This window comes from Mus musculus, chromosome 13 (genome assembly GCF_000001635.26).
Source record: "Mus musculus strain C57BL/6J chromosome 13, GRCm38.p6 C57BL/6J".
Lineage (NCBI taxonomy): Eukaryota > Metazoa > Chordata > Mammalia > Rodentia > Muridae > Mus > Mus musculus.
The window spans coordinates 48,816,718-48,830,404 of record NC_000079.6 but is presented as its reverse complement, the minus strand read 5'-3'; the positions used below and the strand labels follow the sequence as shown (position 1 = coordinate 48,830,404).

General features: G+C 51.8%; 1 protein-coding gene across 1 annotated transcript in view; it reads left to right on the top strand.

The window, feature by feature from the left end:
- The window catches only part of Phf2 (PHD finger protein 2), a 69,136-nt gene that overhangs the window by 40,481 nt on the left and 14,968 nt on the right, over positions 1–13,687 (top strand). Inside the window, exons 4-12 of the mRNA NM_011078.3 lie at positions 1,459–1,619; positions 4,212–4,353; positions 7,270–7,456; positions 8,712–8,874; positions 9,792–9,879; positions 10,258–10,364; positions 10,774–10,865; positions 12,014–12,103; positions 12,540–12,899. Coding sequence (NP_035208.2) covers positions 1,459–1,619; positions 4,212–4,353; positions 7,270–7,456; positions 8,712–8,874; positions 9,792–9,879; positions 10,258–10,364; positions 10,774–10,865; positions 12,014–12,103; positions 12,540–12,899 — 1,390 coding nt within the window. The remainder of the gene's footprint in view (positions 1–1,458; positions 1,620–4,211; positions 4,354–7,269; positions 7,457–8,711; positions 8,875–9,791; positions 9,880–10,257; positions 10,365–10,773; positions 10,866–12,013; positions 12,104–12,539; positions 12,900–13,687) is intronic.

The following is a 13,687-nucleotide window of genomic DNA, read 5'->3' as shown; positions in this document are numbered from 1 at the left end:
CCTCTTCCTCCTCCCCTTCTTCTTTCTGAGACAGAGTTTCCTCGGCCCTTTGCCTCACACTTTAAATATTTTTAGATTATATTTACATATCTATTTGTGTGTACATGCATTTGTGTATATGAACAGACCTGCTGGCAGGCTCTTTTATCTGCCGAGTCTCTCACTGATTCTGCCTCACACTTAAAAAAAAATTCTTTTAGATTTATTTTATTTGTACGAGTGTTTTGCCCGTATGTATGTATGTATGTATGTATGTATGTATGTGTGTGTGTATAATAAAAATTATGTGTTTGTGTCTACGCTCATAAATACAAGTGCTTGTGTAGTACAGAAAAGGCCATTACCTCCCCTGGCGCTGGAATTGTAGGCAGCTGTCAGCTGTTGAACCCCCTCCAGCCCCTCTTTACATATGCTGGAGGCTCCATCTTTATGCAAGATTGGCAGGAATTTCCTGCCCCATCCATCTGTCTTGTGACTTTTTTGATGGCAGCTTTTGAAGCAGAAAGTCCTTCTGATGTCCTGGTCTTATCTAACCTTTCATTTGTTTCTTGTGCTCTTGTTGCAATCTAAAACCTTTACCAAATCCAAGGTCGTGAAGATTTATCTTCCTGGTGTCTCCTAAAAGTTTTGTAGTGTTAGCTGTTAAGTTTATACTTTGATACATTTTGAGTTAATTTTTGAATATGGAATGGAGTAAATAACTTCATTACGTGTGTGTGTGTGTGTGTGTGTGTGTGTGTGTGTGTGACTTTCTATTTGTTCCAGTATCACTTGTTGAAAAGGCTACCTTTTGCTTACATGGCCTTGGCACCTCTATTGAGATCAATTGTTTGTCAGTGTCCACATTTATGTCTGGACAGAATTCTAGGTGCCAGTTTGTGTTTGTCCTTGTGCCAGGACTACACTTGACTCCTGTATTAAATTTTGAAGTCAAGATCTGTAAGTCTTGAATTATAAGCTCTTCATTTTCATGACTGTGATATTCTGGCTCCTTCATGTAGTCCACGGTGGATTTTAGGATCAGCTTGTGAGTTTCTACAGGAAAGTTACCTGGGATTCCACAAGATGTGGTAGAAGGATTTGGGTTTGCTCTCTTTTCCAAAAAATGTGTGTGGGGGGGTGGGGGGTGGGGAGAGGTGCATGAGAAAGCGAGAGACCCATGAGGAGCGTGTCTCGCTGCCTGCCTCTGCTGCAGTACAAAGGGTGGCCAGCATGCAGGGACACGGCAGAGCTCTGCTGTCCCTCGTCACTGTGGTCCCTGACCTTCGTGTTCCCGTTACAGTTATCAGTGGACCTGTGTGTCTTGCTTCCAGGGTGGATTACTGGAATCAGAACCACAGACTTGCCTACAGCTGTCTCAGTGATAATTGTTAGGGTGCTGCTGCAGGCCAGCCTCTAGGGACCTGGGAGGCATGTGGTCAGGGACACTGAGGCCTCCCACCCTCCCTCTCTCCATAGTGCTGAAGACGTGGTGTCCCGTGTGCCAGGTAGCCAGCTCACCGTGGGCTACATGGAGGAGCATGGCTTCACTGAGCCCATCCTTGTCCCCAAGAAAGATGGCCTGGGCTTAGCTGTCCCTGCCCCAACATTCTACGTGAGTGATGTGGAGAACTATGTGGGTGAGTACTGCCCTTTGCATCCCTTCTTCAAGCCTGGAGTAGGGGGTATTGCGGTAAAGAGCTGTGCTGAGTGTTTGATCCCTGGGCTTATCCTCGATCTGGTGAGAGCAGGTGAGGCTCAAGGCTCTTTAGACAGGATCCATAACCAAACCTGGAGCCACAGCCATCCTCCTGTGGCTGTTCCAGCACGAATGGCCACACACTCCATTTTAAATGAGCGCTGGGCATCTGAGCTCAGAATATGTAAATTCTGTGCTTTACCCAAGGCTCCATCTCCTTGACTTTCATGAAGGTTTGTTGTGGCGGGGGCAGGAGTGGAGGTGGGGCTCTCTAAGTAGTTCTAGCTGGTCTGGAACTCTAGGTAGACCAAGCTGCCCTGGAACTCACAGAGCTCTGTCTGCCCCTGCCAACACACCCAGCACATGGAACATTTCAAACACAGACAATGAAGGAAACAGACAGACAGACAGACAGACAGCCTGTGCACTGGCTGTTGGCTGCATACCCACCAGCCTTATGTTGATTTTTCTCCTTCCTGAACTTCTTCCCCTTTCAGCATCTTAAGATTTATGTTTGCCTATAACTTTTCCCTGTGGACTTCACTGCTAGCTGAACATGGTTTGATCCATCCCTGGTGACATTGGTGACAATTCCCTGTCACGATGTTGTCATCTACAAATATGGCGGACCACATTCCTGGCTTCCCTGAGACACATGTGGTTATGGGCTCCAGGTTAGATACGCTTATACTCTGACTTAGTTCTCCCCAGTCCTTCAGAAGATTCCTGTTTAAAGTTGTGGAGAAGGATCACCATGTAAGCCTGATGACCTTGCATCCCTAGGACCCACATAAAAAGCTAATGTGTTAGTGTGCGTTATAATCCTGCCACCCCTGCTGGAAAATGGAAGCCAGCGGCAGGGAATCCCCAGAAGCTCACAGGCCGGCTGGTCTGGAGTGTGCAGCAGCAAAGACAGAGAAACCTTGAAAATCAAGCAGACCAGAAGGTGTGGACCAACTCCTGAAAGTTGTCTTCTGACCTCCACACATGTGTTTACACATGAATGCATGCACACATTTGTACACACACACACACATACACACACACCTATTTACATGATAAAAGTCCTGGGTTTTATCTCCAGATTTATTTATTTATTTGAAGTTTTTTGAGACAGGGTTTCTCTGTAGCCATGGCTGTTGTCCTGGATCTTGCTCTATAGACCAGGCTGACCTCAGACTCACAGAGATCCTCCTGCCTCTGCCTCCTGAGTGCTGGGATTAAAGGTGTGCACCAGCACCACCTAGCAAAACACTCTTATTTACATTTGGTCGTTTGACTCAGGGTTTGAACAGGATGGCTTGTGTGTCCCTTATATCTCCTTCTGTGTGTGCCATTCTGTCCGGGTGGGGCCTGCAGAATTTCTCAGATCCAGGCTGTGATTGGTTGTCAGTGCCCCAGCTGTGGCATCCAGGGGCTCACTGTGTCCTGGGTGTTTTCTTGAGAGCTCCAGCGGGAAGACCTGCTTGTGTACTCTCAAGGATTTGTGGCCCTCCCTTCCCATCGGGTGCTCCTCCATCTTTGAGGACACCTACAGTCCCTAATAGAAACCTGTAATGATGCCACCTTGGTCTGGGGCCTGGTGTCCAGGATTCTTGTCCACAGATGTTCCGACAGGTTCCGCCTTGGGTCTGAGCAGCCACTGTGGCCCTGACAGAGGGCACCTTTGACTGTCTACTCTGTGTTATTTCCTCCTCTCTTGGTTGTGAACCTTCTGTAAAGACTTTTCTTTCCTTAGCTATTTGACGAGCCTCAACTTTTCCCGACCAGACACAGAAAGGGCAAAATAAATATTTCCTGAGTAGTTGCCAATTGATCAGTGAGAACAGCGTGTTGGTGCTTATATTAGTTTTCCTATATTAGCATTCTACTGCTATAATAAAAAGTCGAGACAAATAATTTATAAAGGGGGGAAGGGCATTTGAATTCATGATTCTAGAGCCACCAGTCCATAGTCATTGTCTCCAGAGTTTGGGGTCACTGGTAAGATTGTGTGTGATGGAGCAAACTATTCATATCATAAGTCAGGAAGCAAAAGGAAGGCCAGGGTTCTACAATCCCCTCCAGGGACCTCCTAGCATCCTCTGACTAGACACCACATACTAAAGGTTCTACTCTTCCAAATAGCAGCACAGGCTAGGACCAAGCCTTTATATTCATAACAAACAAGTGGCCTTGAAATGCAGGGCTCTTGGCTTTTAATTTTAATATTTTTCTGGAAGTACTTATGCCAAGATGTCCATCATTATCTGAAGCTCAAGTTGGCTAAGCATCTGTGTATTTATTTGCTGATGTGGCCTTTCTGGCTGAGGTGAGATTCACCACTTTACAATGTCACAGGGTCCAGAAAAGCAGCACCCATGAATCCACAGCAATTATAGGTAGGAGAGAGAGGCTCAGCCCCTATTTGTCCTGGGGGTGTGGTACGGCCATGCACAAAGGCAGCCGAGGACAGGTCAGTGTCCACCCCACCATGTCCTCCAGGGAGGCCATAGCGCTTTCCCGGCATGTTCATGTCCTGCTTCCTCCCCAGGGCCGGAGAGGAGTGTGGATGTGACAGACGTTACCAAACAGAAAGACTGCAAAATGAAGCTGAAAGAATTCGTGGACTATTACTATAGCACGAACCGCAAGCGTGTTCTCAACGTGACCAACCTCGAGTTCTCAGACACCAGGTGACAGGCTACTCTGGGTTGGTTGGCAGGTTCGACTCAAAGCCAATGTCATCAGCCTGGAGTTTGCAGGATGGTGTTGGGCCTGATGTGAGGGCTGCAAGCGCTGTCTCAGGTCCTGCTCTGGGTTCCGGGGCTGTGAGCCTGGTTTGGGGTTCTACCCTGGTGTGGGGACTGTGAAGCGTTGCTTGAGGTTTTGCTCTGGGTGGACGATGCAAAGCCTGGCTTGCAGCCCTACTCTGCATGGCCTGCTGCTGTCCTGTGAGCTGCCCAGCAGTCACCATGCAGGCCTGGTTCTCCTTTCTCTTAAAGCACACTGAACAGCTCAGATCAAACAGGAGCCAAAGGAAAACACCCACTCGCAGAGAAAGCCACTGGGGCAGCATGGACGAGTCACTTCCAGATGAATGTGCTCCTCGTGCATACTAATGACATGCTGGGATGGCACACTGACATTTACACACACCTGTGGCACACAAACACAAACACATAACAAATTGACACACACTCATAACACACAGACCATGCGCACACCCACTTACACTCAGTGCACCCATGGATGCCTGTCTTAGTTAGGGTTTCCACACACCCACTTACACTCAGTGCACTCACGGATGCCTGTCTTAGGGTTTGCACACACCCATTCACACTCAGTGCACTCATGGATGCCTGTCTTATCGTTCACACACACCCACTCACACTCAGTGCACTCGTGGATGCCTGTCTTATGGTTCACACACACCCACTCACACTCAGTGTACTCATGGATGTCTGTGGACAAATGAAGACACAGCATAATGACACACTCTCAGGACACACTGAGGCAGCCCACAGATAGAACCATATCACTACACACTCATAGAACAAGATGTAGACACGCTGAGGATAGACACACTTAGGGACATTTCACACTCAGGAACACTCTGAGGACACAGCTCTGGCATGGCTGGGACACCTGCAGCATATTCATTGTGTGAACACCCAGCCCCCTTTGACAGTCCATGACCACGGAAACTCTCAGCACACGTGACACTCACTAACGTCACACACAGCACTTCCATCACACGCTCCCCGCCACATGTACTGACACTCTTGCATGCACATGCGTACTCACCTACACAGGACTGAACTGCCGTGGCTGCTCTGCCTATCACTGGCCTCAACCTATGAGGCCACATGTAGAGGTCCCAGCAGGTCTCAGGTGTTATCATTGGCATGAGTCTGCGGGACGGTGTGTCTGTGGGTCATTTATGCACAAGCTCTATCCTATCTTCAGACTGGGCCAACAGGACTAGGCTGTGGTTCTTGGTGGAGTTTTCATGACGATGGAGAGTTCCCCTCCACTGGTTGGGAGACAGCAAGCCTGGAGATCACACACATGAAGATCAGGGAGCACAGACAGGGAGAGGAGCCTGGAGTCTGATACCTTAATGGGTCCTAGGCTTTGTCCAACAGCATTAAAAACCTGTGAGGGGTTTTAATTGATTTGTTTGTAGGAGGAAGGCATGGGTTCCCTGGCGGTGACTGAGAGGGGTCTCCAGGACAGGTATGCATCATGCACACCAGATGTGGGAGTCAGGAAAGTTGCACGTGTAGGGTGCATGTCCCACAGAGAAGCAGTCTCCAAATGCAGAGCTTGTGTGTGTCATATTGAGGGTGTGGAAGGAGTTTAGGGACTAGAGGTTGAGTCAGGGTGCTAGAGTCCCACCTATAGGTATGAGAAAAGCCAGCTCATATGTAAGATGGATGGATACAGAGGATCAGGTTATACGGAGCTACCCCAGACAGCCTGGTCAGGTGAATGAGATAAAGAACTCACAGGAGTTCAGCTAAGTGTAGAGGCATGAGAGGCCTGTTTGGCCTGAGGCAGCGAGAACGGTCACACCTGGTTCTCTGTTGCTGCATGGGGGCTGCAGACGTTTCACTGAGCCCCAGGTGTATTACATTACTATCTATCGCTACGATAAAACGCCATGACCAAGAGAAAGTTGGAGAGGAGAGGGTTTATTTCATTTTATAGTTCATCATGCTGTGAAGTCAGGGAGGGAACCTGGAGGTAGGGACTGTAGCAAAGGCCGTGGAGAAGTACTGCTTACTGGCTTGCTCCCGTGGCTTGACCTATTTCCCAGGACCATCTGCCCAGGGGAGGTACCACCACCCACAGTGGCCTAGTCCTTCCCATATTGGTTATCCCTTAGACCAGGGTTGTAGGCTCAAGTCACCCAACCTGGAGTGAAAGGTACCTTTGAATGCTTCCAATAGGTGCTTCCCCATGTACCAGCAGGCAGTTTCAAAGTTGGGAAACTGAGTCAGGCTGCCGACTAGTCAAGAAGATGCCCTCCAGGCCTGTCTATAGACCAGTCTGATACAGATGTTTTCTCAGTCAGAGTTCCCTTCTCAGATGACTCCGGCTTATGTCAAGTTAGAAAAAAGCCAACTAGCACACCAGGTCACTTACGCCTTTCCCCACCTTCCCTGAAAGGGATGCGGCTGATTTGATAGCAACTAAATGTGACTGGGGTGAGGGGGGTGGGGGGGTCTCTGGGCTGTCTGTGCTTTGCCCTGGAGAGAGGTGGCCTTTCTTCAAATGGCACACAAGGCACCGTTGAGAAGCATCTCTTCTGAGCGCCAACCCCAGGGGGCCACTTTAAGACTCTCTGAGACCTTTCTCTTACCCCTCTTTATTGGGGGGTAGAGTCAATCCCCTGTGGCCTTTGCAGCCCCACTCTGTGGCTGGGCTCACCCCACCCTCTGCAGCCTTTCCTTTCCTCCCCTAGGAAGTGAGATGCCTGCCCAGGGCCTGCAGATTTACAAGGTAGAATGTGGAAGGAGCCTCGCACTGTTCCTACCTTAGAGTGCATTAAAAATGGGAGCCCCGGGGCCCCGTCCTCCTGACTGCCCTTCCTTTTATGGCTCTAGAATGTCCAGCTTTGTGGAGCCACCTGACATTGTGAAGAAACTATCGTGGGTGGAAAACTACTGGCCCGATGACGCGCTGCTGGCCAAGCCCAAGGTGACCAAGTACTGCCTGATCTGTGTGAAGGACAGCTACACCGACTTCCACATTGACTCTGGAGGTGCCTCAGCGTGGTACCATGTCCTCAAGGTGAGCCACACCCCTAGACACATCCTTGTCCTCAGGGTGACAGTCCCTCTGAGCCCTGTCTGTGGCCAGCAAGTCACCCACTTCCTGGGTTGGGAGCCACTGGGATGGCCAGTTGTGGGACAGGAAGCCAAGGAGATGTACATATATAAGGAGCACTTGGGACCAGTGACATACATGTGTCTAATGTCCTGAGAGCTCATTAACTATTAGGAGAGGCCACTGGGTCACCTAGTGTCCAGAGTAGAGTGCAGAGGTGCTGGGAAGACTTCCCAGAAACCACTCCAGAGTCAAAAGGCGAGATGGTGGCTACATGAGGGTTAGGGGCTCACCACTGAAGCAAAGGGGGAGCTAAGAGAACTGGATGTGTTTAACAACAAAAATCCTGGCTCTGCCAGCTGCGAACTACACTTCTCCAGACCAGCTCTGGCTCGAGCTGGGGCGGTGACCTCACATGCCTGCTCCAGTCCTGTGAGGCTTTGAGTCATCGCCGTCATCGCGTCTGTCCTGGAGCATGAGAATGAGGCTCTTTATGCTCGGTGCAGAGCCTGGCCCGGGCTTCATATAACCACCTGGGAAATGGTGACTTCCTTTTATCCAGCCTGGAAGCCCAGAAGCTCTGGAGAGCAGGGACTTGTTAGGTGGTAGTCTACATTTTTTTTATTACTCCTGAGCCCATGTGGAATTTGTAGTGTCATGGAATAATAATGTGTGTACTGCTCCTGACCAGGCCCACACACCTAGAACCTTCCAGAACGCAAGGCAGTATTGCAGGTGGCAGTGGTGAGCCTTACAGGGTGACTTTCAAGTCAGGACCCACCACTGGTCCAAGCAGGTTGTGATGGGCTCCACTCCAGGCCCATTGTCCCCAGCACCTAGTGGGCTCTGCTACCTGCCTCTGTGCCCCAGCTCCTAGTGGGCTGTATCCCCTGTCCAAGAGTCCCTAGCACCCAGTAGACTCTACTCCCTAATGTCACCTGAGCCTTGTGGGCTCTGCTTCTGTTCTAGTGTTCCTAGTACCTATGGCTTCTCCCCCACCTGCCACCCCCAGAAACCTGGTGGGCTCTGACCTTGCCCCAGAGTCCTCCGCATCCAGTAGGCTCTACCCTCAACTCCAGTACCCTCAACACCCAGTAGGCTCTACCCGCCACACCAGCATCCTCAGTCAGATTACTGTCCACTTCAGCAGCCCCAGCACCAGGTGGGCTCTGTCCCACATCCCCGGTGTTTCGGCTCTGCCAGTGAGTTCTTTTGGCAGGGGGAGAAGATCTTCTATCTCATCCGGCCAGCCTCAGCCAACATCTCCCTATATGAGCGCTGGCGGTCAGCCTCCAACCACAGCGAGATGTTCTTCGCCGACCAGGTGGACAGGTGCTATAAATGCACTGTCAAGCAGGGCCAGACCCTCTTCATCCCCTCAGGTGAGTGTGCTGCACAGGTACAGGGCCCATTCTTCACGCTGCATTCCCCTGACAGGGTGTCTTGCTGTCCCTAGCCAGGCCTGCCCTGGTCAGCACCAGGTTAGCTCAGGGCTGTGTGGCCAGCCGACTTTGGCATGGGAGACCTGGCTCAGTCAGTAGCTCTAGAGGAAAAGGGTGGTCGTTCAGAAGTCTTCCTAAGGAACACTTCAACTGGTGCAATGTAAAGTCCTGAGCAGCTGAGGCCGCCAGCCTCTCCCGGGAAGATGAACCGTAGAGCTGAGCAGTCCACTCTAAAAGACTTCTTCCTTCTAACGTAATTTGACCACATTTTGAGATTGAAGTGTGAGCCCCACTGTACCATCCAGTAGCTGATCCACATGCTGGTTTCCTAGTGATTATGTATGTGCTTTAAAATCAGGATCCAAATGAGGCTGCAGAACATGACTGAACTCAGCCTTTGACTGGCTCTAGGGTCTCTCCTTCCTTTAAGGCATCTTTATAGTTACTCTGGGAGGGAGGCACTATGGCTTTTCTGGAGTTCAGCCCCACCTCCATCCCCCTGGGATAACCTAGAAACAAATCCCTGCCTCTGGGGAGAATGACAGTCCCAGCCCTATCTCTTCTGACCTGTGTGGACAGGTCTGAGACTTGGGCTCCCTCTCCTGATGGCAGTGCTGCCCTGGGGTGTGGGCATGTCCCCTTGGCACCTAGGCCTCAGTTTCTATCTGTATGGTACTCGAGTGTTCAATAGCCTATGTGACCTCAGACACGCTCCCTCCTCCACCTCTCTCAGAGGTTCCTACCTGGCCTGAGCTGATAGATGATAGAGTTGGAGTCTGGGGTGAGTGAGTGGGGGAGGTGAAAGCTAGCACGGAAGCGAGGTAGAAGCTAGTCACAGCTTTACATGTCTCTCTCAGGCTGGATCTATGCCACACTCACCCCCGTGGACTGCCTGGCCTTCGCTGGACATTTCCTCCACAGCCTCAGTGTGGAGATGCAGATGAGGTAGGTCGCTCCTACAGTGCTGTCCAGCCTTGGACCAGGTTGCCCAATGGGCACCTTGGCCAGACTTCTGGGCTCAGCCTATGGGTTGCTATGCTGACATCTGTGTATTGAGGGGAAGAGGGGTAGGTTCCATGCTCTGGGCTAGGAACAACCTAGCAGTGGTTTGGGATCATGAAGGCTGTTGTCACCTTTCCTGAACAATGGCCAGCCTCTCTAGTAACTACAGCCAACTGCTTCCACCCATGGTAGCTGTCACTTTGGGTGACATCAAGCCCGGGGGGTGGGGGGGGAACCTGAGCTGGCTCAGTAGCCTGGGCTCTCCCTTGCGTGGTCTGTTTGAAGCTCCTGCCCTGACTAGTTCTTTCCTGTGGCTTCCAGGGCATACGAGGTGGAAAGGAGGTTAAAACTTGGCAGCCTGACTCAGTTTCCCAACTTTGAAACTGCCTGCTGGTACATGGGAAAGCACCTATTGGAAGCGTTCAAAGGTACCTGTCACTCCAGGTTGGGTGACTTGAGCCTGCAACCCTGGTCTAAGGGATATTACAGCCCTTTAGGAGCCCTGATCATGACCCCTTAGGGCACAGGCATAAGAAGATATCTGGGGGGTTGGTATAAGTTCTGATCCACTAAGACAGGGCTCGGGGTTCCTGGGCAGAGAGGGGAGAGACAACTGACCTGTTTGGGATCCTGTTAGGTAAGCTTCATATGAGATGGAGGAGACGGGAGGTCAGCCTTTCCCCTGTAGGGCAGGTGCTGGGTGGGTGGGCACCCCAGATTCCAAGGAGAACCGTTGGCAGTTGGGCGAGTGGTCTGGGGGCAGTGGCCTCTGGAAGGCCTCTTGCTGGGGCAGGCTAAGCAGACACCACACTAACTAACTTATTGTGTCCTTCCCAGGTTCTCACAAGTCTGGGAAACAGCTGCCCCCACACTTAGTTCAAGGAGCTAAAATTCTCAATGGTGCTTTTAGGTCATGGACGAAGAAGCAGGTAAGAAGCAGCTCACAGAGTGTGTTTGTCTGAGGGGACAGGGGATGGGTGGGGAAGATCCCAAGGCTGTGTCCTGTGGAACACATGGTAGACACTCCCTCCAGGCTGGCCTAAGCTGGCCTGCTAACACTAACCATGGTCCCCTGAGGGGTGTCAGACAGATGTAGATTGCCTGGGCCAGCCTGGGGTCACTGGCCCCAGGGCCAGATTCCCTCAGGAGTTTGGACAAGGAAACTTCCTGTTAACCTGGAAAGGGCCGAGAGAGTCCCAGGAGGCAGCTGGCGCGGTGACCACACATCTGGATCTGGACAGGAAGTACTAGGGATATAGTTGTGACTCTTGCCACCCTGCAGCCCTGCAGCCTGGTGTGGGTGCAGCCTCTCAGCTAACAACTTGCATTGTAATCTGGGGACCCCTTTCCTTCCTCATCTTTTCCCAAGATCCTGTGCACTGCTCTCCCTAGCCTGTGGGAGCTGCTTCTCAAAGACCGCAGGATGCCAGCTTCTCCTTTGCTTCCTCTCCCTGCCTAGGTTGTGGCTGCAGAGGGAGAAATGGATCTGGCTTAGCCTAGGGTAACCTTGTGATATTGTTTCCTACTATGGCTCTCGCTCTTCAGAGCGGACACGTGCCCTCCTGCTACTTGAGGGACAAGGGGTCAGAGAGAACAAGTGGGAGGTTCAGAGGACCTTGAGGCAGAGGCCAGGTAGGGAATCATGTCCATGGCCTGTCTTCACCAATGTGTGGTCCTGCTAGGTGGAGACAAGCCACAGGCATAGTTCCCTCCCTTCTGGGGCCGTCCTATGGCTACCATTTCCTTGAGACTCAAAGCTGGGATAGTTCAGGGGTCCTTCCCACTTCAACCACCTGATCATAAAGAGAGCCAGTTGGCTCACATCCACTCCACAGCCAGTTAGCTAGGGGTGGCCTCAGGGGAGGCCATCTTGATGCGTTTTCCACTAGCAGAGGTGGCTCCCAGAGAGCCTTGTTCTGGGGCACTGTCCCATGGCATACCATGCCTTGCTCCATGGCAGCTGCCCCTCCCCCCATCCCATCCCACCCCCCGGGGTGGCCCTGGCCCTGGCTGGGTAGACACAAAATGGCTTAGGCACTGCAGTGGCCAGGTTGACACTGACCCCACGGTTCCACAGGCTTTGGCAGAGCATGAGGACGAACTCCCAGAGCACTTCAGGCCCTCACAGCTCATCAAGGACCTGGCCAAAGAGATCAGGCTCAGTGAGGTAAGGCCATGCCAGGGACCCTAGGACCAAGGGAACCTGCTAGGGAGATGTCTCTGCATTAGTAATCATGCCCGAGACTTGGAGAGATAAGGGGAGAAGGATGGAGAACCTCAGGTCCAGGCTTGGAGTCTGAGCCTGGAGGAACCAGACCCAGGCAGCCTCCTGAGCCTGGAGAGGACAGAAGAGCCCCAGGAAATTGGGGACTGGAGGACTGTGGTCTGGGACAGTATGAGTGGGCTGTAGGGATGTGTGAACATTTCTTGATGTTACTGGATGGTATGATGAGCCATGTCACTTGACAGTATGCAACAACTATGAACATGTCACATGGTGTCAGCTGTGTGTGCCTTTCTGGGCTGCCCACCTCTCCCAGCATGCCTGTGTCCTGGCATGGTCTAGAGGGAACACGAATGACCCTCTCCTTTTCCCATCCCAGAATGCCTCCAAAACTGTCCGACCTGAAGTAAACGCTGCCGCCTCCTCAGATGAGGTCTGTGATGGAGACCGGGAGAAGGAAGAACCGCCATCTCCTGTTGAGACTACCCCACCTCGATCCCTCCTGGAGAAAGTGTCCAAAAAAAAGACTTCCAAGACTGTGAAGATGCCCAAGCCATCCAAAATTCCCAAGCCCCCCAAATCCCCCAAGCCCCCCAAAACTCTGAAGCTCAAAGATGGGAGCAAGAAGAAAGGGAAGAAGTGCAAGGAGTCAGCCTCACCCACCATCCCCAACCTAGACCTGCTTGAGGCTCACACAAAGGAGGCGCTGACCAAGATGGAGCCACCGAAGAAAGGGAAGGTAGGCTCCTGAGCCCCTCCCTCATATGCTGGGGCACTGGAGCCCCTGTCTTGGGCCAGACCAGAGGGACAGCTGGGATAACACCTCTTTGCTCTCCTGTGTTACTGGGAAGGGAAGGGAGGCCTGCTATAGGGCAAGGTCTCAGAGAGGACTAGGGTCCAGGGTCTGCCTGCCTATTGATGAATCTGCCCAATCAAAGTTTTTCCCTGCCTGTGCCAGCCCTAGGCCTGCACATCCAGGCCCAAACTGCAGGTAGATCCTGCAGAGCAGTGAGGCTCCTGGAGAGAGAGGGCACAGAGGGTTTGTGCTGTAGTGGGGGTAGCACCCAGGTGGGCCCCTGGATTGATGCAGGCCAGAGGTGGTGTTCACACAGAGCCCACCCTGCTTAGTTTCCCGAAGTACTAGAACTCACCCCTGCAGCTAAGGCTCTGAAGATACACAGTGCATCTGTTTGAGAGCACTAGGAGAAGGCAGAGGGTTGGGAGAAGGGATTGTTATAAGGGCCTGAACCTCTGTGGACAGGGAGAGACAGGCTCAGTAAAGGCTCTTACCAAACCTGTGAGATTAAGGACTATTGGCTGTGAGCTCCTTCCAGGATGAGTACAGTGCTCTCCCACATTTTGGGGGCCATCCTCATGGCTTGTAATATTCCACTGGTGCTGCTCTTCTGGGGAAAGGAAGAAAGGAGGGACAGAGGGGTGGATGTGTTATTGGTGGATGGGTCAGTGGGTCAACTGATGGACAGTGGGTAAACGGATAGAGATGGATAGGTAGGCGGATGGGTGGAT